We start from the raw sequence: 25,835 nt of genomic DNA on the forward strand, positions 1-25,835 counted from the left end.
ATAAAAAATACGAATGTAAGTGCAAGTTTTATTTCATAGCAGTATTGAAATAGCATTGCCAATTAGTTTATAGCTATAACTTTACTGTAAACTACACTAATATCACAATGATGAACACTAATGTGTTTGAAATAAAATCCATAAAATATCACTTAGAACTGATACCTTCAACTGTTATGAAGTTGTTGGAATAGAGATCAATATTACATTTGTTTACTATGATACGGCTATTTGTGAGTTATGCAAGTATAAAAATAGTCTTACATCTACAAATATACTAAGCAAATTAGAACTATTAGCGGGTAACTAAATGTTATTCGTACTGAGCTGTTTTTACGACGGGGCACTGGTGTGGTTGTCTGTATTGTTATTGGCTCCCGAGTGGTCAAAATGGTGGGGACTGCCGTGGCTTCAGTAGTTGAAGGTTCAGTAGGTTTTTCTGTAACTAGAACAGGAGCTGTAGGCACAGGAGGGCTCCCGTTTTGTTGCAGAGCTTCTGCTGTAGGAATTCCACTACTTGCTTTCACAGTGTCCTTAGTTGGCAGTTGATCCACTTTAATTATTTCTGTAGTTTTTACATTAACAGTATCTGTTGGGCTTACAAGTGGAGCGTCATTTTGCATTTGATCAATAGAATTCATGGGTTGATCATTTGGCATGATTTCTGTAGTGCTCGCCGGTGATTCTGCAAATTTATCTATGGATCTTGTTTCTATAGCAGGCTGTTGAACAGTTTCTGTTGGTTTGATCTTTTCGCTTTCAACAGCATTTATATTTCCTGTGGTTTTCATAGCAGCCTCAGTCTCTAACATACTTTTAACTGTGGTAGCTATAGACGATTCTTCAACTTTTATAGACTCTGTATTTTTACCTGCTTCGTTAGATTCTGCCATAGTTGTAGAGTCGGTGCACGGTCGCTCGTCTCCTTTCATGGCATTCGGTTTTTCTGTTGGGTCACTGACATGAATCTCAATTTCGATAAGTTGATTATTCACAACAGTAGATGTCTGCATATTCTCTATGTTAGCAGCAGTACTTTTATCTTCACTGTGATGTTCAACTATTATATTGACTGGTTGATCTGACTGCGTATTTCCGGATTGCTGATTCAGATTACCATCAATGTTAGATATAGCATCATTTTCAGTTACAATAAGTTTATTATCATGCGTGACGTTATTCATCTTGTTAGCACTAACATTAGATATATTGTGAATTTCTGCGTCATAGTCGCTGATTATTCGGTTTTTTCTCTCATGCTTTATCAAACGTGGAGCTGCATTAGCTGTTCTTTTTTTGATCCGTGCATTATGTGTCTTTGCTACTAGTTTGGGGAGAAGAGCGAAGGCCTCGTTCTCTCTCTCAGTGTTAGCTCCATTGCAGAGGTCGCCCCGGCACGGACAGGTCATCTTCCACGTTTTGGTCGAGTTGCAATAGACCGGGTAGCACTCATCCTGATAGACCTTTACGCAGTATCGCGACTCCACTCGAGCTGAAATGTAAAAATATACGACCCTTTATTAAGTTTTAGGCTTTGCATCACTACACACATACATAGGTAAATACAGAGTACCCACATATATATATACTCGTACATAGACGTTTAATTCACTCATATTTAACTGCTTGTTACAAAACGAAACCTAGGTAGGTAGGTACACTTTACAGGCGTACAGCAGCATAGGTAGGTAATATGTATAGCGGATGGCGCTGGAGCTAATATACGGCGTTGCATGAACAAGAGATTTCCTTGGCAGGATTGGTCCTTAGGACCCAGGGATGGATTCAAGAAGTGGAGTCACCGAGATTTTTGATGTAAATTTTTAGGGGGGGGGGGCTCTCAACTTGATCTTGATATCTGTATGCTACTAGGCTACTAGGACAAGTTTGGTATCGTTTCCGTATAAATCGGGGATGCCGAATTCATTTCTGATATCATAATGACACCATTTCGAAGTAAAAACACATTAAATATGAAAAAAATACTTTTTTTTAAATTCCTCTTCACCCTTAAACTGCTGAACCAATTGAGTTAAAATTTGGTACAGACATAGTTTGAGTCCCAGGGAATAACATATCATACTTTTAATCTCAATAATCATCCTTTAAGGGTGTGAAAAGGGAGGAGGAAATTTGTATGGGGATTCAATAACCGCTGAACCGATTTAGATAAAATTTGGTATAGAGATAGTTTGAGTGCCGGGGATAGTTTTTATTCCAAAAAAAAACCTTAAAAATGAAAGGTAAGGTGTAGGATTGTATGGGAAATCAATAAACGCTGAACCGATTTCGATGAAATCTATGTCTACATCTTTGATTTAGTTGAAAATGATACTAAACTTGACTTAGAACCTAAACTTAAAAAATTATTAACCTCAAACGTCGCAGACGCTTAAAACCCCCCGCCACCCCCCACCTGCATCAAAAATCTGGGTGGCTCCACTTCTTAAATCCATCCTTGGGTCCTAAGGACCAATCCTGCTAAAGGAAATCTCTTGTTCATGCAACGCCGTGGTTGACCTTTTTTTGCTCTGAGCAAACAACTAGTATGCTACTTCCCACAGTTGCAATGTAACTAAAACACATAAATAACGATATCAAAGTACATATCTTCCTACCTATTCTCCACTTCGCATGTTATAGTGCCTCTTTGATTAGGTTATTGATGTGATGATGTGTATCAATTTTGTGAACTATAGTTCGTTTTTTTTAGCATTAGAAATAAGGTAAATAATCTTGATGTGTCTTTTAATTGAAAAACACGTTTTAAAAATAAGTTACGGCATATATGTAACAATTATGAATCCAATACGATCTTTTATATTCTTCTGCTTTCATAAGTAATCGTTTTTGATTTTCGACCTTCTTGCAAGTTCTTTCTAATGCTAAAAAAACGAACTATAGTTATGAGCATCGGAAGAAAAAGAAGTTGTTTGCTGCATTATTTATTCAACAACTGCGACTGATGTCATATGAATTAATTGTCGACAATTGGATCATTACTCCTACCTACTAAGCAAACTAAAATATAACTTAAGGTGGTTCGCTTTTCATACAAAATTAAATCAAAGCTCATTAAGTAACTACACACTATTAGTACACAAATATTTCCGCATTTATCTTCTTTCGAATATTCGTTTGCGCGAAATTAACAGGAAAACAATGTTTCATACAGAAATCATGCAAAAATCATAGTTAACTTTTCATCAATTTTACGTATGTGTGTGTCACAAATGTCGTGTACAGATACATTTGCGACGTTGCCATACCATTTCCGACGTTGCCGGGCTGACCACGGCTCGAATTTGGAGTGCCGTCATGTTTAGTGCAATTTTGTTGACACTGATATTTGACAGGTAGTTAATTGACCTAAGCGAGAAGTTCGTCAGCTTAGCTAAGAACTATCATGGCGTGTTATGCAAACAGTCGCTTTTTTGCTTGCAAACGGAAGATTCCCGGTTCGATCCCCAGTCATTGTATGCTGGAACATAACTTTTTGTATTTTTGTTACACCTAAATTTCGTACTGTTTTTTTATTTTTATTTAATTTTTCTTATTATCATAAATCGTTTATTAAGTATGGGCTACACTTATTTTTTTATTTTTACAAAGATAATTATAAATTATACTCTTCCTAATCTCTCTGATTTTTACAATCAGGACATCCTCACTGCAATAAAAACCGGGCAAGTGCGAGTCGGACTCGCGCACGAAGGGTTCCGTGCCATAATGCAAAAAAAAAAACAAAAGCAAAAAAAAACGGTCACCCATCCAAGTACTGACCACTCCCGACGTTGCTTAACTTTGGTCAAAAATCACGTTTGTTGTATGGGAGCCCCATTCAAATCTTTATTTTATTCTGTTTTTAGTATTTGTTGTTATAGCGGCAACAGAAATACATCATCTGTGAAAATTTCAACTGTCTAGCTATTACGGTTCGTGAGATACAGCCTGGTGACAGACGGACGGACGGACGGACGGACGGACGGACAGCGAAGTCTTAGTAATAGGGTCCCGTTTTACCCTTTGGGTACGGAACCCTAAAAAGAAGTGTATAAAATTTCCTGTGGTTAAAAATAATGGATTTTGTCTATGAATGAAAAACACAATTATTACTATAGTTTGTTTTTTTTAGCATTAGAAATAAGGTAAACAGTCTTGACGTGTCTTTTAATTGAAAAACACATTTTATAAATAAGTTACGGCAAATATGTAACAATTATAAATCTAATACGATCATTTTTAGGGTTCCGTACCCAAAGGGTAAAACGGGACCCTATTACTAAGATTTCGCTGTCCGTCCGTCCGTCCGTCCGTCCGTCTGTCACCAGGCTGTATCTCACGAACCGTGATAGCTAGACAGTTGAAATTTTCACAGATGATGTATTTCTGTTGCCGCTATAACAACAAATACTAAAAACAGAATAAAATAAAGATTTAAATGGGGCTCCCATACGACAAACGTGATTTTTGACCAAAGTTAAGCAACGTCGGGAGGGGTCAGTACTTGGATGGGTGACCGTTTTCTTTTTGCTTTTTTTTTTGCATTATGGTACGGAACCCTTCGTGCGCGAGTCCGACTCGCACTTGCCCGGTTTTTGATTTTTAAAAACCTGATAACACTGAGTATGTGGGGGAAGCGCTGCTGGCCTAGCGGAAAGCAATTCGGAGGTCGCGGGTTCTAACCCCGGCTCGTACCAATGATTTTTCGAACTTTTGTACGAAATAGCATTTGATACCTACCTATTTATACACCGATACCTATTTTTCGGTGAAAGAAAACAATGTGAGGAAACCGGACTAATCCAAATAAGTTTACTCTCTGGGTTGGAAGGTCAGGGCAGTCGCTTTCGTGAAAACTAGTGCGCATGCCAATTCTGGGATTAGTTGCCAAGCGGAGATTGAATATCTGGGAGACCGACCAAAGCTTACAAATCATAAAAACTCAAAAATGCGCGTTTTCTCATAGACCTAGCTAAGAGATCAAACCCCTTATAGCAAATTTCATCGAAATCGTTAGAGCCGTTTCTGATACCATCCAAATATATAAATAAATAATTATATATCTAATAATTGCTCGTTTAAAGGTAAGATAACACAAAGGAGAAACAAAAAGAAATTACCTACTCGCACCAGTCTTGAACCCCAATCCTCTTGCACGTATTTCCACGAACATACCGTTACGCTATTGCAACATACTTACGTTGTGTGAAATTGTCTACTACAAGGATCACGGAAACACTCTTTGCATATGTGAGTAATAGTAAGAAAAAGCGTGACAGCAACACTCCGTCAAATTAAAAAGGTGGTTTTTGCACAATGAAGTATTCAATGTTTATTTTAATAGTTCAATATTTACTTAAAGAGTGCGCGAAACATACTTTTAAGTATACAAATACCAAGACCATTTCACAAAAAAATAAAATCTTATATTTTGCAAAAGTGGTGCCATCTAGCGAGAGTTAAGTTTTGAGTAACCTAGGCGAACCACCTTAAAAGTTAAAAATGTGTTTTTATTTTGTTTTTACGATTTTAGATTTTTCTTTTTTCGTGTCATATTTAAGTGGCCCGCACTTAACCGGTTTTAATCAACTTCAACGGGTTGCCTACGGCCACTATCACTTTCGCTTCACTCCAGGAGTTAAAGAAGTTAGTAATACCAGGCGTGACTCACTTCGCGATTTCGTCGCTTTGCCACAGGTAGCTAAAAGTGCATCCGTTTTGGGGTTTGCCATAAGCCGCGCGTGGCGCTGTCGCCACCTAGCGGCCATATCTGTGCTGATCGTAACAGACACGTTTTGTTAGAGAGTGAGTCTTCTGTACCTAGTACTACGAGGGTTGCACTGAAAATGTCGGGAATAGAGAAAACTGTCGCATCTAGACAGTCAATCTTTATTTTAATGCATACTTAAACTCAAACTGACCACGCATATAAATTTTCTTTTGAAAGTAATCATTCTGTAATGCACACGGCTCATAATCCCAAAGTCCTTTTTGTATGGCGATTTTGGGGCCTTAGTGGTTTTGTATGAAATTCGTAGAGTAGCCAACGGAATTGAAGTTTTTTTTACATATATCTATATATAAAAGATTTTTTTACTGTTGTCATATGAATATTTAGGAATGTCGAAATCTGCCGATATGCAACTTTTTTGGCAGTCTTTTTAATTAACAGCACAAATGCGATCTTAAATTTTGACGTCGCTTTGGAATGACATGCTTCTTTAAGATCACCCATGGGATAAAATGAAAGTGACTTTCATATATAATTTTAACTGCAAACGAGCGTACGATGAACTCTAGTTCATAAAAAAATAACAGAAGCCCATTGTAACTTTTATTTGTTCGCTGAGGGCATATTGAAAACCGTTTAAAAATGTGATCCGAAAAACCACTTGGCCAAAAATTCAAATAATGTTCGACATACAATTTTCAAATTGTCAGTAAATTTTAAATATAAATGACAACCAAATGGAATATACCTTAAAAGTTTTATAAAGAGTTACATTTTTATAAATTATATGCCTCATTCTATTATGTTATTTCTAAGTGTCCCATTCCCGAATATTTCAGTGCGACCCTCGTATTATTTATTCTGTGGTAATACTAACGTGGTGAAGTAGCGACGACCGCACAGTAGTTGTAGCCGGGCTCGCACACGGTGATGTGGTCGGAGGCGCCGCAGGGCGCCGAGCGCTGGCTGCGGTGCACCTGCTCCGCCAGCGGCCCGCACCAGTAGCAACGGGTCTCCGGAGACGCCCCTGAAGGTAGAACGATCTATCAAACTTTTAGGTATTCTTCAATGAAGTATGAGGAGAAAATGTTAAGAGGGGGAGACTGTATTCAAGTCGTTCCATCTTAGCCTACTCTAGTTGCTTTATTAATATAAGTTCTATTCTAAAAAGTTATTGTTGCCCTCATCTCATAATATACATATACTTATTATACAATTATCCACCATAGATTCATAATAAGTTAGTGAACACTATAGGTAGAGTGTTCGGAAAAAGAAGAGTCGTGGAATGTATTGGGCCCTATGTACCTATTGGGTATTACGTCAGTTCATTTTAGTTCCGTAGTCAACTAGGAACACTTATTACTTTCGCCATGTCAGTCTGTCTGTCCGTCCGTGGCTTTGCTCCGTGATTGTTAGCAATGGAAAGGTGCAATTTGGTATGAATACATAAATCAATCATGGCGACAAAGTCGTAAAATAAAAATTACAAAAAAGGATACCTCACTTAGGTCCACTTGCACCATTCCACTAACCCGGGATTAAGCGGCGGACTCGCACTTGGCCGGTTTTTGATGGTTGTTTTCCTTTTAACCCAGTTTTTCAACGATGCAGCACCGGGCAAAATCATAAACAAGTCTAGCGAAGCGGGCTCGTTTTAAAAAGTTTTGCCTTTGAGAAAAGTTTTAGAGTAAAAAATTATGTATTAAATGAATAAATATCCATGTGCAATGCCATGTGTGTGGATTGACACTGTTATATAATAATAGCTATGTTATTTATTAGCTTGTTTATAGCTATAAAAGTGTAGGTATGATGGATAAATGGATCTTTACTGATCTTTACCAAGTGAGTATTATATTCTTTGATCTTTACTTAGTAATACCAAAGAGAATATATTAACTGAAAAGATAAGCATTTAACTTGACAATTAGTTATGGAAGGTTACTTCTACACTCCATATCTCCATATCAACTCCATATTGACAAAATTCTTTGACTTGACAGGTCATGTTGTGATTAGTATATGTAGGCAAGTAATAATGGAAATAAATAATAGATACACCGGATACATAGTATTATTCATGTAATATCGTTATACTAAAATAAAATTCATACAACCATCATACCACGATGAAAACATCATTAGAGAAATGAGACCGACTACGAGTAATCGTGCTAAGTTCCATCCACATCCCTGCAGAGTGAAGTGCAAGGTTGAAGTAGAATTCTCGTCTACCGTCCACTAGAAAGCTCGGAGCCTTATTTGAGAGGAAAAAAATTGCTTGTTGTTGTTTGCAAGTCAAATCAATCGGCGGCGGAACAAAAAGACGAAAAGTTCCTAGATGCCTAGTGCTAGTGCCAAGCAGAGCTGCCGAGGTAGGAAGGCTTTTAAGTTACTAGTGATTGAATATTCAACAAACGTTAAACGTAAAAAGTAACCGTGCTCAAAATAAGAAAATGTATTAGTTATAAAATAAGAAAGATTATCGTCGATTAAGATTGCGCCATTTACCTAGGTAGGTACGTTGCCCATAGTGAAGGAAATGAGAGAAAATATAGCCCAAAAGAAAATATCCACGAAACGTTTAGCCATTTATTTTAGAGTGACATATTATGATGTAAAGAATCATAAAAAATACAAATTTAAATATTTGTCAAAAAACTAAAGAGTTCGCAACATCCTCCCACCTTTTGGGCAAGAGGCCCAAAACTCTTCTCTAGATCTCGGTAGAGTCCTGTGTTTCAAGCGGGTTCAGGCGTTGAACGGCTCGTGTGAATTATTGCCCATCTGCTGTGCGCACCTTAGCCACTCTTACACAATTATCTCTTAAAGACCACTTTATAATCTACATCACCTACCCTTAAATACGATTCCCTCTCCTTGCCCTGCTGGATGAGCCTCTCCACGTACTCGTTCCTGAACCATTTTCATTTTCGCGGAAGTTAGTGCTGCTGATGTTATCCGTGATGTACTTTGCGCCAATTCTTCCACGTCTTGTGAAAAATGTTCGTACGTCCATAAGAAAGGCTTTGGTCGTTAGCGACATGGTCAATTTAGTCAGATGCACGACTTGGTAAATTACACACGTGCATAAAATGATCCATATCATCCCTCCGAACCGCAGGAAAAGAGTACCGGTTAGGTTTATAATGTATTTATAGAAGTAAATAAGTGTACACAGAAACGTACTATAATCTGCAGTATTGTTAGCGAGCAGTACTTTCTTAGTTTCTATGTTGACTTCTCTGTCATAAACTGTCAACTTAGTTTCATTTTCCAATACTACGTTCATTAGGACACTGCATGTGTTCATGATAGGTCCTTGAAGCGTCCATCCAAATTTATTCTTTATTGCCACGAGGTTATTGTTCAGTTCCACGAAACTCTCCGTGAGCAACACGCCTGCGTGATCTGCGCCGATCAAAAGCCCGATGTCAGGTGCGGTCGCATCGCCGACGTCGCTCAGGGTGATATTATGTTTCTGCAACTCTTTGAACATCTCATGATTTACATTTAAACGAGGAACATATCCGCAGAGCTTAGACTTGTCGCGCGCGGTCATTCTACATTGATACTTCTTATCCAAACTTGCGACAGTGAACTCGTAGGTATGAAACAGTTCCTTTTTAGTTTCGATCCCACCAAAAAGACAATTCGACACGATTTCTTTGCCAACAGGCTTCAAATTTAAACTTTCTATTATATCGCGACGTAAATAAGTCTTCTGTGCTCCCGAATCAATAAAGCATCGTACCGGTATACATTTCTTATCGCTTATAATATTCGCCATAAACGTTTGCAATAGTATAGTACTAGCCTTATTTTGAGTTACGTTGTTATTTAAGTCTGACGTTTCAATATCTGAAGTTTTATCATTTTCATTTTGACTTGACGTTTTAACGTCAGGGCACATCAATATAGAATGACGTTTGGAGCAGAAAAGGCATTTTGTGAAATTTTTGCATCTTTTCGTATTATGTCCCGTTTTTAAACAAATATGGCATGCTCCTTTTTTATTTAGCACATCCTTCCTAGCTTCATACGACATCTTGTTAGCTTTGTAGCACTCGAAGCTGGTATGCGATGCCTTTTCACACCAAACGCAACAAATCTTCTTACCTGCGTCTTCCGTTGACACCAAGCATGCCGCGGTAGGTTGAGTAGAAACGCTATGCAAACTGTCACCCGATGCTATCCCGCTACGCGCAAGCTGGATCCGCTCCTCCGACTCCACCTCGCGTTTCAGGAACTGCATAAGCCGGTTCAGATGATCGTCGCTCTTCTCCTCGAGTACGTGGGACCTCTGCCATGCTCGTAAAACAGATTCGGGCAAGGCGGACTCAACTAAAGGGAAAAGTAAAGCAGCGTATTTATCTATAGTGACACCTAAACTTTGTAGTGCTTGTAATTGCGTATTTAATTTATCGTATAAGTGGCCTAATTTATAGGAAGTATTACCTTTGGCTTGTGCTAATACAAGATTAAGCAGTTCACGCACATAAATGTCGATCAACATTTCGTCACGTGCAAACCTGGACTTCAATTGCTCAACAGCCTTCTTATAGTTAGCTCCCGACGGCGGAAAGCTCTCGACGATCTCTCGCGCTGGAGTATCTGGAACAGTGCATTGGTATAAATACTGAAACTTATCTCCGTCGTCTATAGATTCGTCGTCGTCGATTTTCTGAAATTGACACCAAAAACCAATCCAGTTTTTCGTATTGCCGTCAAACTTCCGTAACTCAAATTTCGGTAGACGGAATCGTCGTGAATGACATGCAGAACTGCATGCCGACTTCTCACAACATTGATGAGATTGATCTGTATTATTCGACTCATCGCTGCCGCTAGACTTGCGAGACCTCTTCTTGCGTTCGTTCTTCCGGGAAACGTTGTCGTACATGACTTTTATACGCTCCCAGTCGCTTTCATACTTATCGCTGGTCATGCAGTCTTCGTAAATTTCATCTTCAGTCATCTCGTCCGTTTTTAGCCATTGTTCTTTTATACGTTGGTCGACGTTGAACAAGGAATCGGCTCGAAGCTGGAGCTTGTTAAAGGCCGCGGTGATTTCGTCGATGTCGGTCGACTCTAACTTAGCCACAATATCGTTTTTTGCGGTTGTAAATAGCCTCCTAGCTATACTTCTCTCTTTAAATAACTTTTCCATTATTTTACACGGTCGCCAGATGAAGGAAATGAGAGAAAATATAGCCCAAAAGAAAATATCCACGAAACGTTTAGCCATTTATTTTAGAGTGACATATTATGATGTAAAGAATCATAAAAAATACAAATTTAAATATTTGTCAAAAAACTAAAGAGTTCGCAACACATAGTCTTAGATCTTCTCCCGTTAACCATGAGTATGCAGGTATTAGTCAGTGATGCACTGCACAGGGCTGGGTCTTAATACCGACTTCAAACATCTTCGAGCAACACCGGCTTCCGACACGTCGGAAGGGAGGGGCCCAAGCGATATCTCACCGTACAAATCATTCTGCCATTTTTCGCGGGGGGAAGGTGCACACAGTCGCACTTCTCACACACTTACATACAAAATCCAATCAAAGGCCCTACCGCGAACCACGTTCGACGTGTTGCCTCTCTATGGCACTTGTAAATTCATACGTAAGTGTGACAGGGAGGCAACACGTCGAACGTGGTTTGCGGTAGGCCCTCTGTAATGACGACACAAATACATAGAAAATGACACACGTCAAAGACAAATCTTGCAAACCTCGATCTCTTTTTGCGTACGGACGAGTGACTAGTGTCACAACACGCACACTAACACATTTTCTTTGAAGTATGTCATTGTATTCTGAGAGATGAGAAGTCGGATTTGTCGCTCTACCGATCCGCAATTTGTACTGAGCGAGTAAAATCGATAAATCCAACAATTACTTGAGACCAAAATATAATAATTGTATTTAAATGTAATTAAACGTATGATATGTAAAAAACACTTTCTTTTTGTAAATTTGATGTCCCCGACCTCTTTTTATAACAAAAAACCGAGCAAACAGGCATTTTTGTGCAGCAGTGTTCACGCGCGCGTCTGGACTCAGTCTAGTGAAAAATCCAAGTGCAACTAGTTTTATTACCCGCGCTAGATTTTATTGACGCGCTAATCTTGTACCTCGGCAGAGGGGAAATAGTGCGAATGCCGCCTCCCTTCCGTGTTGCTCGAAGTCAAACATATTATAAGTTGCTAAAAAGTGAAAGTTGTGGGTGAGATGCACGCCAATCAATCACCAAGGCGATCGTCGAATCTCAGGTCTTATCAAAAGCCAGAACAAAACGGTAACAAGTTGTTACCAGAATCGGCCTTCAGAAATACATTCGTAAAAAGTTCTTTTTTAATGAAAAAGTGTTTGTTTTTGAAGTGAAAACTTCTTTAGCGGCGCTGGGCACTTTTTGAGGTGGGGAAAAAATGATAAACTCGAGGCAGCGTAACGCGATCACGTGACCGTAACTTTTAGATGGCATTTAAATCAACAAAGAAAAACTCAATGACATTACATGAAAAAGGTTCTAATCTTGTACGGGGAAATACGAGGATCTCACAGTTACATTCTAACGTTATATCACTCAAATATAATTCAATAAAGCTACATCTTAATGAAATCGCTAATGAAAGTGAAATCTAGTACTGGTGAATAAAACTCAAAATATCATGACCAAATATATTTAGATGCGAGGTGTGCAAGGTACTTAACTTTACAATTTTTATTCGAATTTAACAATTAACACTACAAATTTGAATTCCGAATTTGAAACAAGCTCACTGACCAGCAATTTCGGAACTAAAGTTTTTCAATAGAAAGGAGGATGGGTCAATTATACATAGTGCTGCAGACATTTTGGACTAGTCATTTAGTGTTCACTTCTGTCGGCACTCCCGGAGTGCAACCCGTGTTTTTTTTAAAGATACTATTTATTCTTTCGGTAGCCCTGGATATAGAGAACGTAGTTTATGTGTTACATGCCAGCTCCAGCCAGCCACGCATTTTACAATGAATCACTCCACACAGGAACTACAGTTCTATCTTGCTGACTTTTTATAAAAGAAATTGCCTTTGTACAGCAGCACTGCAACATAATGGCGAATAAAAACTCAAAGCACTTAGTTGATATTACCTACTAAAGAGAAATATAAAGCTCGTTGCTTTTAATTTGCATATAAAAATATTTTCTTTTTACGAAGTGCATGTGACAGTCGTTTGGTAGCAACATTTATGTTTGTTTATTTAAGTACTTATTACAGATGGAGGAAGCTACGTTTTACGACAGTCATTTTTCGGGACTGCTCATTTTCATAATAACTGCGAATAACAAAGCTTCCTGAGTAAGTAGCCTTTTATTTTAATTTTAGAGAAAATACATTGAAACAGATAAGTCAGATAAAATAATGCGTGACAATTTTTACACGGAGGATTAAATAGTAGGTGTATAAAGAACTTCAAATATTGATGAGGTATTCAAAAACAGACGTGAATATTTTTTACGAGGAAGTAAAACATTCTGGCCCCTTGGCGAGTCGCTAGGCGTCACGGGGACGTTCGTTAGTTATTCAGCAATGAGCAACGCGGTCAACATGCCATCATTTATTCAGCTGCAGCCTGCCGCAGCGTTGATAGCTTAGTATTAAATACCTACTATCCTTAAATGACAATTTTTGTTACTAGTTAACACGTAACGATTATTTAATCACGTCTAAGTACATTCATAAGAATGGTGTGGTAGCGCTTTGCTACGACAAGTTATAAACATGAGGCATTATTATATGTGACGTCCCACGGTCAAAGGTACCTTATGGCGGGTATGGAGTTATGCATACCCCAGTAATCTACAATAAATAAGCTATCGAAAACACAAAAGATCAACCTCCTAAGTTGCGTAGTTACAGAGATATGATTTTTTGAAAATAATGTTGTGAAATGAGCAACTTTACGATAGAGAAGTTTTAAGTTTAGCCGCCTAAAAAACTATGTTCCTGAAGTAAGTTACATAGTTGACTACAAATAATAATACCTTATATATCTGAGATTAAAAAACTGTTGCGACTTGTTCTGTAATGCAAATAGAAACCTTTGATATCAACTGATTTATGTGTATACTAACCAGTCTCTTGAAAATAAAGTTTTATTTCATTTTCACGATTGATTGCAATGAGCTCTCAAGATTTAAATTTTATCTATTAGAAAACGACACTGAGAGACAGTTTAAGCAAAAAACAATACCGATTTAGAGGTGAAAATGTATTTTCTGGCTTTTTCATATAAAATCAGAAAATTGAATATTTTTACTTTTAATGTAACACACAATCAATTTTTCTGAGCACATATGAAAGATATTCTGTCATTCAAATGAAATAAATCCTAAAACCCCAACTAAATACTATATTTAACCCCTTATGCCACTTTAAACTTACATAACAATAACAGTATTTGCTCCATACAGTTACGAAAAGGTACCTTATGGAAATAAATCTAATAATACATCACTACAAAACATCAATCACATTGAAGCTTTTATCTTTTATGTATAGAAAATATTAATTTACATTAAACTGCCACAAATTTAATTGGTTCTTCGTCATAATAATCTTAAAAAAGACCAATAATTTGTATGTAATGAAAAGGTACCTTGTGGTTAAGTTACATGATGAGGCATGATGATGATGGAACAGTTAGGATAAACTAATAATATTTTGGGGTAAAGATGTTATAAATCGTCTATTTCTTATCAATAATATATTTTGGTTGCCATTGAAGACAAGCGGCATTGAGGTTCAATGACCTTAGATATTCCATAAGGTAATGCGTCGGGTATTGGCATTTTTCAGCAAACCAATGGCTGATTTATTGCATGCGACCAAACCAAATGAAGATTATTCTAGTTAAGAAAGACTTGACGAGAGTAACTTTAGTATAATAGCAGGTTACTACTTCGGTCGATGTACGGTTATAATATTTTCTAGGCGCCCCAACCAGAACTGAAATTATCTAATTAATTTTGCAGAATGCTAATACAGTTCTCTACCAAACTTCTTTTCCCGTATTGACTAGTTTTTTTGGAAATTTTCAACCTTTTTTCCATAAGGTACCTTTTTACTAAACTCTGAGACGACGTTACTAGGCTTATAACTAACTTATAACAAAAATAATAACAGGTAAACAAACGTAACGCATTAAGGTTTGAGATCACACAATAAAAAAAATTGAGCATTTTTTCACCTCTTTACAAAATATTTCATAACTCCGAAACTAGAAACCCTCATAAGGTACCTTTTCCCGTAGAACGTCACATATCTCCATAATATATGTGGTCGCCGGACACTTTTTTTTCAAAAACGGTCAATAGCTGAATGGTGCTACCATCCTTGTTAGCTCCATATTAACAACAATTTTCCGTCCCACGTAATATGTATCAGAAGTAAAGCCAGTTTTTCTGTTAACTCTAATGTGTTGTTTGAATTGAACCAATGGCAACCATTCTTGCCTACTTGTGACGCTTTAAGTAAGTTTATAATTTGCATAGCATTTCCGTCTGCTAGTACTTTTGCGTGCGGAAAAAGAAACATTACCATACATTCTTGAACACCTACCTTGCTGTGTTATGAATAACAGATAGGTACACAGGGAAAGCTTGGGCTTACGTTTCCGTTAGAATCATAATTTACGACGATAAGATTTGTAAATTTAAGCCTGTAATGAAATTTGCACGTAATAAAGTATTATATGCTAAGTATACCTATATGCAAATTGGTATGATAAAACAAGCATATACGATTCCGTAAGTTAGTGAAAAGCAAATGGAACGAATTTACTAATTATGTAACTAATGGTAACGGTAATGTTTATTTGTAATATGTATTAAATGAAGCGGCACGGTGATGAACCGGACAGGCCACTAAAGGTCGCCTGAAAATAGAACCGTTGTACCTAACATGCCTTAGTTTAAAGGTTACAAAGGTTATAGTCTAAAGCTTAGAATACATTTTAGAAGTGGAAAATTTTACTGTCTTGCTTTAGGTTTGAATTCACGATCACTGGACTAACTAGCCCAGTGCTATGTCATCTTAAACTACCAAGACCTCATCCATGTACAACATATTTCCACCATAAGGGCCTTTATGGAGGTACCTAGCGTCATCCACGTGATCCACGGTATACCGGAGTTCCGAGTCATTTTGGAAATTCACCAGTTTAAAATTGATTCCATCTAAGCTTAGCATCGTTCGCAGATGTTTCTACTTGATACAAAATTAATTTAGTTACATTACAAAAGCTTTGAAGCTGGTCTGGTTTGACTTGGCGTAGGCAGGTATGATTATTAATTATGTATTAGATTGCGTAACCCGCTTCCACCAACCCAATACCAAATGTGTATGGACGCAATAAATTTACTATAATTGGACTGACAAGCAATATGGTAGACTCATGTGTTTGGCGTTTTAACGCTTATTTACTATAACTCATTTCCACCCGAATTGAAGACTTGTTGTTCCTTTTATACATGGACAGGCGTGGCTCACTCCTCGATTTCGTCGCTTTGCTATAGGTAGCTAAAAAGTACATCCGTTTCACACCAATTTTGGTGGCTAGCCATAAGCAGCGCGTGGTGCTGTCGCCACTTAGCGGCCATATCTGTACTGATCGTAACAGACTCGTTTTGTTAGAGAGTGAGTCTTCTGCAGTACCTAGTACTATTATTTATTCTGTGACATGGACAAGATTCTACTTTAGGAATTTGTGGATGAGGGCTCGGAGACCTATTAACTAGGATCATACCTAAATGACGGACCGACATAAAAGAATAGGTGTGTTCCAGCAGAATACAAACAAAGCAAATGTTTAATTCGTCTACTAGCGGTACAAACCGGAAATCGAATCCTACCTATATGTACTTATATCGCTTTGACTTACAAATAGTTATTTGTTTTATAAGGGGGCAAAGTTGATGTTTAACCGCTCGTGCTAATATTGATACCCGAGCAAGCGAAAGATTCCAAAATTGAACCACGAGCGTAGCGAGTGGTTCGAAAAATGGAATCTTGAGCGTTGCGAGAGTTTCAAAGCACGAGGGTTAAACAAAATTTGCCCCCGAGTGAAACATAAAATTTTTCACCACACCAACCCGAAGCACATATTAAATGTAAAATATCAAACAAAATCAAATCCAAATGAATGTTATTAAATATTTATCATCCAAAATCATTATTTAAAAGTCAATACTACCAGCAAACATAAGAAAACAACTCAAAATTTGCATTTGATTAGGTACTTTGCCTCACATGTGGATAAAATGCAACTTTGCTATTCGTTTTTGAAGTGCAAAGTAATTCTTTCCGAGCTGGTGTGGTGAAAAGTGTATTACCTACTTATTGTCAATTTAGGTCCGGGACATACAAATATAAAATATCTTTCACATTACTTAAGTAATCCAATTGAATGGAAAACATCTAAACATTTATCTATTTTTTTTAGTTGATTAGGCAATGTTAAAATTTCATAACGAACAACAAACTCCAAAAAGTGGGGTTTTTTGATTAGCAAGTGTTATTCAAAGTCAAAGTCAAAATATACTTTATTCATGTAGGCCTAGCAACAAGCTCTTATGAATCGTAATTAATCTTAATCTAATTATCAGAGCAATTTATTGATGTTAATATTATTCCATAATAAAATTGGATTATTGTACATGTCAAATTTAACACTAAGAATTTCACAAAAGGATCGTCAAACATTAAAAAAAAATTGTATAAAAAAATACTAGTCTAGAATTTCTAGAATAAAATCTAAATGTCAAAAAAAAGCATAAGTAACAAACAAGTAGATAGTATTACATCGGAATATCCATTACCTCATCAATAATCAAATATACCTAATAAATAAATAATCATTTCGAATAACAATTAATCCCACGTTGTATTATCATTCATGTAGTCCTGTGTGGTATAATAAGCTTTGGAAATAAGTTTACGCTTTACATAATTCTTAAATTTATTCATAGATAATTCAGTAATATGGTTTGGAAGTTTATTATAAAATCTTACACAATTACCCATGAATGATTTTTTAATTTTATGGAGCCGAGTGAAGGGCACTGCGAACTTATGTTTATTTCTAGTATTAATATTATGGATTTCACAATTTTTCCTAAAATTTACAATATTTTTATGTACATACAGAATATTCTCATAAATGTATTGACAGTGCACTGTCATTATGTCAATTTCCTTAAATTTATCTCTAAGTGAGTCTCTATGGTTCATTTTGTATATTGCTCGAATAGCCCTCTTCTGCAGAACAAAAATGGTATTTATCTCTGAAGCACCGCCCCACAGTAAAATACCATATGCCATAATGCTATGGAAGTAACTAAAATATACTAATCGAGCTGTTTTCACATCAGTTAACTGACGGATTTTGCTCACTGCAAAAGCTGCAGAGCTCAGTCTATTCGAAAGAGTAGCAATATGGGGACCCCACTGGAGTTTATAATCTAAAGTTATACCAAGAAAAACTGTACTATCAACTAATTCCAATTCTTCATCCTTCACAATGACACTTGCTTGCACATGCCTTACGTTACTACTAGTGACAAACTTAATACATTTAGTTTTTTCTCATTTAACATTAAATTATTAACATTGAACCAATTTACTACTTTTGAAATAGCATTGTTTACATCATTGTAAGCTTGTTGCTGTCGTTTGACTTTGAAAATAAGTGAGGTGTCGTCTGCAAACAATACTATATCATGGTGGGTCTTAACAAGGAATGGCAAGTCATTTATGTAGATAAGGAACAGGAAAGGCCCCAATATTGACCCCTGTGGTACACCCATAGAGACCAATGACCCAGGTGATCGCTGTCCATTCACATCGACCCTTTGTATTCTACCATTTAAGTAGGACTTAAGTAAATTCAGTGCCGATCCTCTAACGCCGTAATAATGAAGTTTCCTGATTAATGTTTCATGACAAACACAGTCGAAGGCCTTAGATAAATCACAGAAGACACCTAAAGCATCTCGTGACTCCTCCCAGGCATCGAAAATATGCTTAATTAGCTCAACACCAGCATCGGTTGTTGAGCGACCCCGTGTAAAACCAAACTGCTTATTATGCATCAAATTATTAACGTTAAAATGTCGTACTAATTGAGAAAGAACTAATTTTTCAAAAATCTTGCTAAATGTTGGTAGCACAGATATCGGTCTAAAGTTAGTGGGGTCAGAGCTGCTACCAGATTTAAATAAAGGAATTACTTTACTATGTTTCATTAGATCAGGAAACTCGCCGCAATCAACACTGTTGTTAAATATAACTACCAAGTCAGGCGCTACAATTTCTACTAAGGATTTGACAGCATGGACAGAGACTCCCCAGAGGTCACTAGTTTTTTTGACATTAATTGATTTAAACGCCTTTATTACATCTGAGGTACAAACATGTTCAAAATGAAGGTCTCCACAACACTCTGGAGCGTTATCTTTTAATAATGTAACAGCAGATGAGGGTGATGAATTTAAATCCTTAGTTGTAGATACTGGTACCTCGGTGAAAAAATTTTCAAATTCTGTAGCTACTTCTAAATTAGAATCTATAATTTTGTTATCAATGTTTAGTTTAAGTTCTTTAATTGTGTGTTTCGAACGACCAGTCTCCACATTTATTACTTTCCAGGTTGCTTTAATAATGTCTGAACTACTTTTTATTTTCTGACTTAGATAATTTCGCTTAGCTATATGACAATCTACTTTAACATCTTCGAATACGCCTTCACATGTTCTTTAAATTCATCACTCTGATTAAACCGCCGTTCCTCATATAAGGCATACAGTTCACGTCTTCTTTGATGTAAGTCCGCAGTAGCCCACTCACTAAAAACTGATGCACCACTAACTACGACCGATTTTGAGGTGAATATCGCATTATAATGATTCATAAAAGTGTGAAAGAATGAATTATACATACTATTAGGACTCATTGTTGTTAATGTAATAACCTAATATGTATTTGCATACCAGTATATGATATTATTATAATACAATATGCATGCATTGTCCTCAAACACTAATACGGCCCCGACACTATCATGGATACTGACATTACTTTGACGGAATGACGTTTTTAGTGATAGTGTAGGGAGTGTCATGAAGGAATGACGGCAAGTAATGAAGTTTATTTTAATAATTTCCGTCAGTATTGGAGTTATGTCAAAATAATGATACTAGAAATGACATTATACTGACAGTGAATTGGTTAGAATGACGGAATCAGAAATGACAGAAAGAATGATGGACGATAATGAAGTTATTAAACATTTTTAATATTTTTGAAGAAATGTCAAAATAATGACATTATACTGATAGTGAGTGGAGCGCATCACTCTAATCCCTCATTTCGTCATTTAAAGTACTTTAGAAGAAGGTTTTATACTAACAAGAGTCATTACTGGCATTTAAATCAATAAGTGAAGTATACCTACTCTATTATCATTGCTCTAAAGTTTATTTTCACTTGACTATTAAGAAAACAGGAAAATATGCAGAATACGATACACAAAGAAAATCTCTGTCCCTTTCTAAAAGTTTCCATACATGAAATAAAAATTAAAAACCTTTTATTTTATGTCGTTTACAACAATTTAATTATATTTTTACCGGAAAACGCGAAAATCTAAATTTATCGTTCGAATATGCAAAAGTGAGGATGATGATGATGAAAAGTGATAGAGAGGTTAGATAACGAAATTTCGTGTTTCGCGGTAGACCCCCAGATTGTCATGGATTGTGGTAGTGGCGCCCCCTACGCAGAGTTTCGAGTAATATTCCCTATTCAGGGAAATAGAATAATATTACGCAATACTCTGCGTAGGGGCGCCTCTAGCACATACTGAGGGCTTACCGCGTAATTTCGTTCTCTGCCTCTTTATCACTCTTGCGTATTCGAGCGTTAGAGACTGATAACGAAATTTCGATTATCGCATTTCGAAGTAGACCCTCTGAATTTGCTAGTGGACCCTACGCCGACTTTTGCGTAATTCCCTTTTGCGTTTTATTTCGTACATAGAGTTCAATATATTTTTTAAAATATGGTCAACATCCTTATTTTGTATATTCTGTATATGGCCTTATATAATAACATGTTGTAAGTATGCATCTATCCTATAGTAATAATAAATGTAGTAATAGTTAGTGTTTATGGTTGAATGTTCCATATAAGACTATCCCGTTCGAACTTGCTTTATGACGGACTCTTTTTTTATACCTCCTTACGTCGAACCTCCACAGATATTGTTTTTACTAAACGTCAGGTCAACCGCAGAAACCCCGACTAGTTTTAATCAGCAAAATCCTAACCACTTTTTTAATAATTAATATAATTATGTACAAGTATTAGTATTTCGGATACCCCAAAAACCTGTGTCTTAAAGTGGGCTATAATGGTTTGCACAAAATAAAACGAAAGAACATGTACATTAAATTACAATGAAACTACACAATAAATTGAATATAAACCAATCCAGTACTTACGGTGCACGGAAATCTCAACGCTACGACTACACATATTTCGTCGGCTAGAAGACTGGCGTCCGGTATCTTGAAAAATGTGCCTGATCCGCCGGATTACCGGATCCGCCGGACCGGATTGCAATCCCTACATATCAGGTACCTTTTTCCTTAACCAAATACGTATACATTCTTACATAACAGAAGAATCCAGTACGTACAGTCAGCGTCGTATAGTAGGTAGCATCCAAAGTATTCAAATAGTTCGGTACACCATATAATAGGTATGTATGGCGTACCGAACTATTTGAATAGGTACTTTGGATGCTACCTACTATATGATGCTGATTGTACTTTAAGAATAGTTTGATTCCCGGTTCGTGGTAAAAATAAAAAAAAATATTTGGATGCATTTTTTAACTACCAATCTTTCACACAGTCATGGCGCACGCACGCACGAAAAGGTTGAAATAAATAAATATTCTTTTTAAATAACTATTTTTTTTTCTGCATTTTTCTGGCTCATCGGGCATAGAGTTGCTAAAGTACATAGTATAATTACGACAGGTTAGAAATATTTGAATCGATGATTGAATAATGTCTTGGTTTTGTGTTCTTCAAAACGTACACTACAACATAACTAAGAACGGTTAGGAAAATAATAACTTAAAATTCCCCGTGAAAGGTAATGATGAAAATACTGATAGAAATACTGATAAGTGTGTGGGGAGATTTAGGAATGTCATGACCTGACTGGACCAAACGCTGGAGCGTCATGAAATTTCATTTCATTGCTAATGATAGTGTCGGGGCCGTATATGATATCGCATGACATAGGTATTGTCATGTCACTATGTCAAATCGATAACAAACTTATAAACGAATGCAGTTATTCATATCGTTATTACTTGATATATATAGGCTGCGAATAAATACAAGGGGTCGCGAACAAATACAAGGGGTCGCGAACACTAAAGTTCGCAAATTGCGGGCATCTTTCTTTGTCACACTAAATACGCCTTAATTGGAGTAAAAGGGAAAGATGGCCGCAATTTGCAAACTTAGTGTTCGAGGTAGGCCCTCAGCTCCAAACGTAATCTAAAATTCACAGGTTTTTAACGGAGTCGGACACTTTTGCTGGGAGGTGGGACACGTGCGGTGAAGGTCGCCATGACTTGTTAATGCCGCCTGGCTTTGTTATATAAATTGTATATGTAGTAAGTAGGTGATTCTCGTTCGTGGCGTGTAGGCTTAGGTAGTGCACATTTATTAAACATTTGATTTACGTCAGACGTTGTTAGCATTATGATTATTATGAATGGATGACGTGTCATGGATAGCTAGCGTTTCCATAATCGTTTCACTTAAGAGGGCGCGTACACCCAGGAAATAAGAAAGGAATAAAAAATACGCGGAACTTGAGACGGAAGCTTTGACGATCGCGCGAGTTTTAAGGTTTTTCCTCAATAACTCTGAAAGTATACTTGTCATTAAAATTTCACTAGTAAATTTTTTCTGCCATATCACTAATTAAATTATATTGTTATGGTATGCCCTGGCATATACAATTGAAAATAAACGAAAATTAGATATGTGTTCGTGATTTTTTTCTGTCCATCCAACTTTTAAAGTTTTCTCGGAATTATAGTCTAGTTTTCGTGTGAATATTTTCAATGCATTTGCCCTTCATTAAAGTGTGTAAAAATTCAAAAACTATGGCCATAACATAATTTAGATAAGTCTTCAAATAACGAAGTTATTTTTACGGAACCGTCTAGTAAACTCGCGTGTGCGTGTGGCTCTGTCACCCACGTGTGTCAGAGTCTCTGTGCGACGACAAGTGATATGAAAATGAAATGAAAATGTTTATTGAAAAAATAAAAAAAAGAAGAAAAAATGGTATAGATAGTTATAGTTGTGTTTAATGATGTCTTTCGCCTTTTCGATTATTTTAAGAGTTGGGAGTGAATAACAAATTCTATACAATTTTTTAAAAGCTTCTAACTTCTTATAACAATGCAAATATCGAAAAATAATACATGAAGGGGCATTGCGGTGCACACACATGAAATTCTATAAACATATTTTCTATAATGTTAATATCCAGAGAGGAAAATGGGAACTACTACGTTTGTATGGAGAAGCGGTCGTCCCCTTTCCCCTTAAACTCAATAGTTAAATGAACAATATCTATAATACGCGTGTACAGATATATTCATAAAGCTCTGGCCTGTAGCGATTGCGGTGAAATGTGAAATCAAAGAAGGTAAAGGGGCTTATGGTGTGAAAAAAAACGGTGATCCTCATTTTTGAGTATCCTCAGTATTCATTTTCACGCAAAAGTGCCTACATTAAAAAAAAATTATATTGATTCTTGAATTTAATAATCTTGCCTCTAACTAAGCCCAAAAGCTAGGCACTAAACTGGTGTAAAGCCATATAAATATATAAAAGGATATATGTAGGAAGACAAACAGTCTGTTTACATAAATTCCACGCTAAAATCTGTAGCTAAGTGGCCATGAAGTGACCATTATAATCTGCAAAAGGACAAGTACAAAGTGTACAAACTCACCACTTAGCAAAATGAAGGCCGCGTGGAGCAGAAACCCCGTCGTCCACAGCCTCGCTGCTGCCATCTGAGCCAAACTTTATTATTTACTGCCTTCGCTATTCCAGCGCGCCACTCACATACAAAAACAAAACGGAATTAGAAGCCCGCAAACGTTCCACGGTAACCGCGTTGAGGTTTCAAATTATTAACTTTGAGCTTAACTGATTTGTGGTTTGACCTATTGTCAGTCATACTGAAATGTATTGCAGATTACTAATTTACTAAACATTTTGAATGATAATTCAAATTAAATTTTATGCGATTCAATATCCCTGATTTTGTAGTTTTTACATTATATCCGAATCAGGTTCTAACGGAGCCCAATTAGAATTAAGTAGAAGAAAATAAAACCACTTACAGTTAAACAACAATATAAAAAATAGTTTCCTAAATTTTATTGCTATAATATCAAGTTGTTAAAGTTGCTCTCGCAACAATTTTACGTACCTTGGGCACTAAAAAAGCGATATATCACAGTGTCGCGTACGCTGACGACGTCTCCGCGCGACTGCATACCTCGGGCCGGGCGCGTAGACGGCGCGTAGCGGCCGTGACGTCGCCGTAGCGGCCGTAGCCCGCCCGCGGACAGTTGACATAACAAATTACACTTGATGATGATGACAAACGTTATCAATAAATATCCATTTATTGTACCTTTCACTTGCGATTAATATCTGAAGGCTAGGTTTCAGTGTTATGACGTACCTAATTGGAATATAAAATTGATTAAAGATAATTTTATACGAGTAAGTACATTCTTAGGCTTACGTCAATGACTGCGTTTAGTTTTAGGTAGTATCTTAAATAAAAATAATATATATTTACAATACTAACTTGATTGTTTTTAGTGGAGTTTATTTTTAGTGGAGTATCGATGCCATTAACTCCAATATATAAACCTGATCGAACAGGCTTCCATGATTGAGATCTCTCAAGAAACATAAAGCTTGTACCTATACTGTTAATGTATAATGTTATTTCTAACTTCGAGTTTCGTTTATTCTTTCGACGGCTATTTTGGCCGCGGTTGGTTAGCTAGTGAAGTCGAGCTTAGCAATTTGTGAACATTTCAGTACGCATCTTGTCGTAAAATGTCGTGAATGGTTTGTGCTCCCTCTTTTCTTATGGGTTATATTTTTTTAATACAACTTTTTGAAAGAACTAAGACAAATTTGTGTTCCAAGACTATTTAGTGAACAGCGTTATTTAGTGGAAAATACTACCTACCTTAAATATTTTAATGTACATAATTCAAATCTCAATTCTGTTTAACTTCTAAGATGTTTGACTCGATGTAAATTACGGATCCCGCCTTTGTAATGTTATATTCTCCCAATCATAAGACAACGGTAGGAGTCGTTTGGGTCACCCTTTGAATTATCGGAATCCATCTGTAATGTATTCATTACCTAGATATCCTACTGAGATTACACATAGGTTATACGGATAGTTTATTCATGAATATATATCGTTTGACGCCAGGAGGAAGGGTCAGGTATCGCAGGTGATTTGATCTTGAGTTAAATGTTTAACTATTAACAGTGTTTCTTTGTGTCGTATCCTTCACTTGACATTTTTTATACCATGACTTTTTTCGGGACTCGGTAAACCTTATAAGGCGCCCACTGATTAACAGTCCGCCGGACGGTATCGGCCTGTCAGTTAGAACAAAATTTTGACAGCTCCGAACAACTGACAGGCCGATACCGTCCGGCAGACTGTTAAAATCAGTGGGCCCCTTTACACTAAAGACCGTTAAATATTGTTCGGTTATCTAAATAAGCAAACAGACAGACATTTTATTAGTAAAGCCTCCGAATGTGTTGTATCAAATTGTTATTTTGAAATTATCTGTTATTACACCATATTATACTAGTTATAATTTACTTATTGTTATAATTTAAAGACCAAATTATATAATTGATCATTTATATTCAAATCAAGTCGATCAAGTAA

General features: G+C 36.6%; 1 protein-coding gene across 1 annotated transcript; it reads right to left on the minus strand.

The window, feature by feature from the left end:
- Positions 1 to 16: 16 nt before the first annotated feature.
- LOC134666735 (mucin-2-like) lies at positions 17 to 24,461 on the minus strand. Its single transcript, XM_063523983.1, has 4 exons — positions 24,327 to 24,461; positions 23,841 to 23,951; positions 6,612 to 6,761; positions 17 to 1,492 (listed from the first exon to the last, which is right to left on the minus strand). The coding sequence occupies exons 2-4, from the start codon at positions 23,902 to 23,904 to the stop codon at positions 267 to 269; spliced, it is 1,440 nt and encodes a 479-aa protein (XP_063380053.1). The 5' UTR covers positions 23,905 to 23,951; positions 24,327 to 24,461; the 3' UTR covers positions 17 to 266.
- Positions 24,462 to 25,835: the final 1,374 nt, after the last annotated feature.

The sequence above is a fragment of the Cydia fagiglandana genome, chromosome 1, assembly GCF_963556715.1.
Source record: "Cydia fagiglandana chromosome 1, ilCydFagi1.1, whole genome shotgun sequence".
NCBI classification, from domain to species: domain Eukaryota; kingdom Metazoa; phylum Arthropoda; class Insecta; order Lepidoptera; family Tortricidae; genus Cydia; species Cydia fagiglandana.

Coding starts and splice junctions, on each gene's coding strand:
- LOC134666735 (XM_063523983.1), bottom strand. CDS start 23,904: ATGGCAGCAGCGAGGCTGTGGACGACGGGGTTTCTGCTCCACGCGGCC. Junction 6,762..23,840: donor GGCCTTCATTTTGCTAAGTG/GTGAGTTTGTAC, acceptor TTCTACCTTCAG/GGGCGTCTCCGGAGACCCGT. Junction 1,493..6,611: donor GGTCGTCGCTACTTCACCAC/GTTAGTATTACC, acceptor TTTACATTTCAG/CTCGAGTGGAGTCGCGATAC.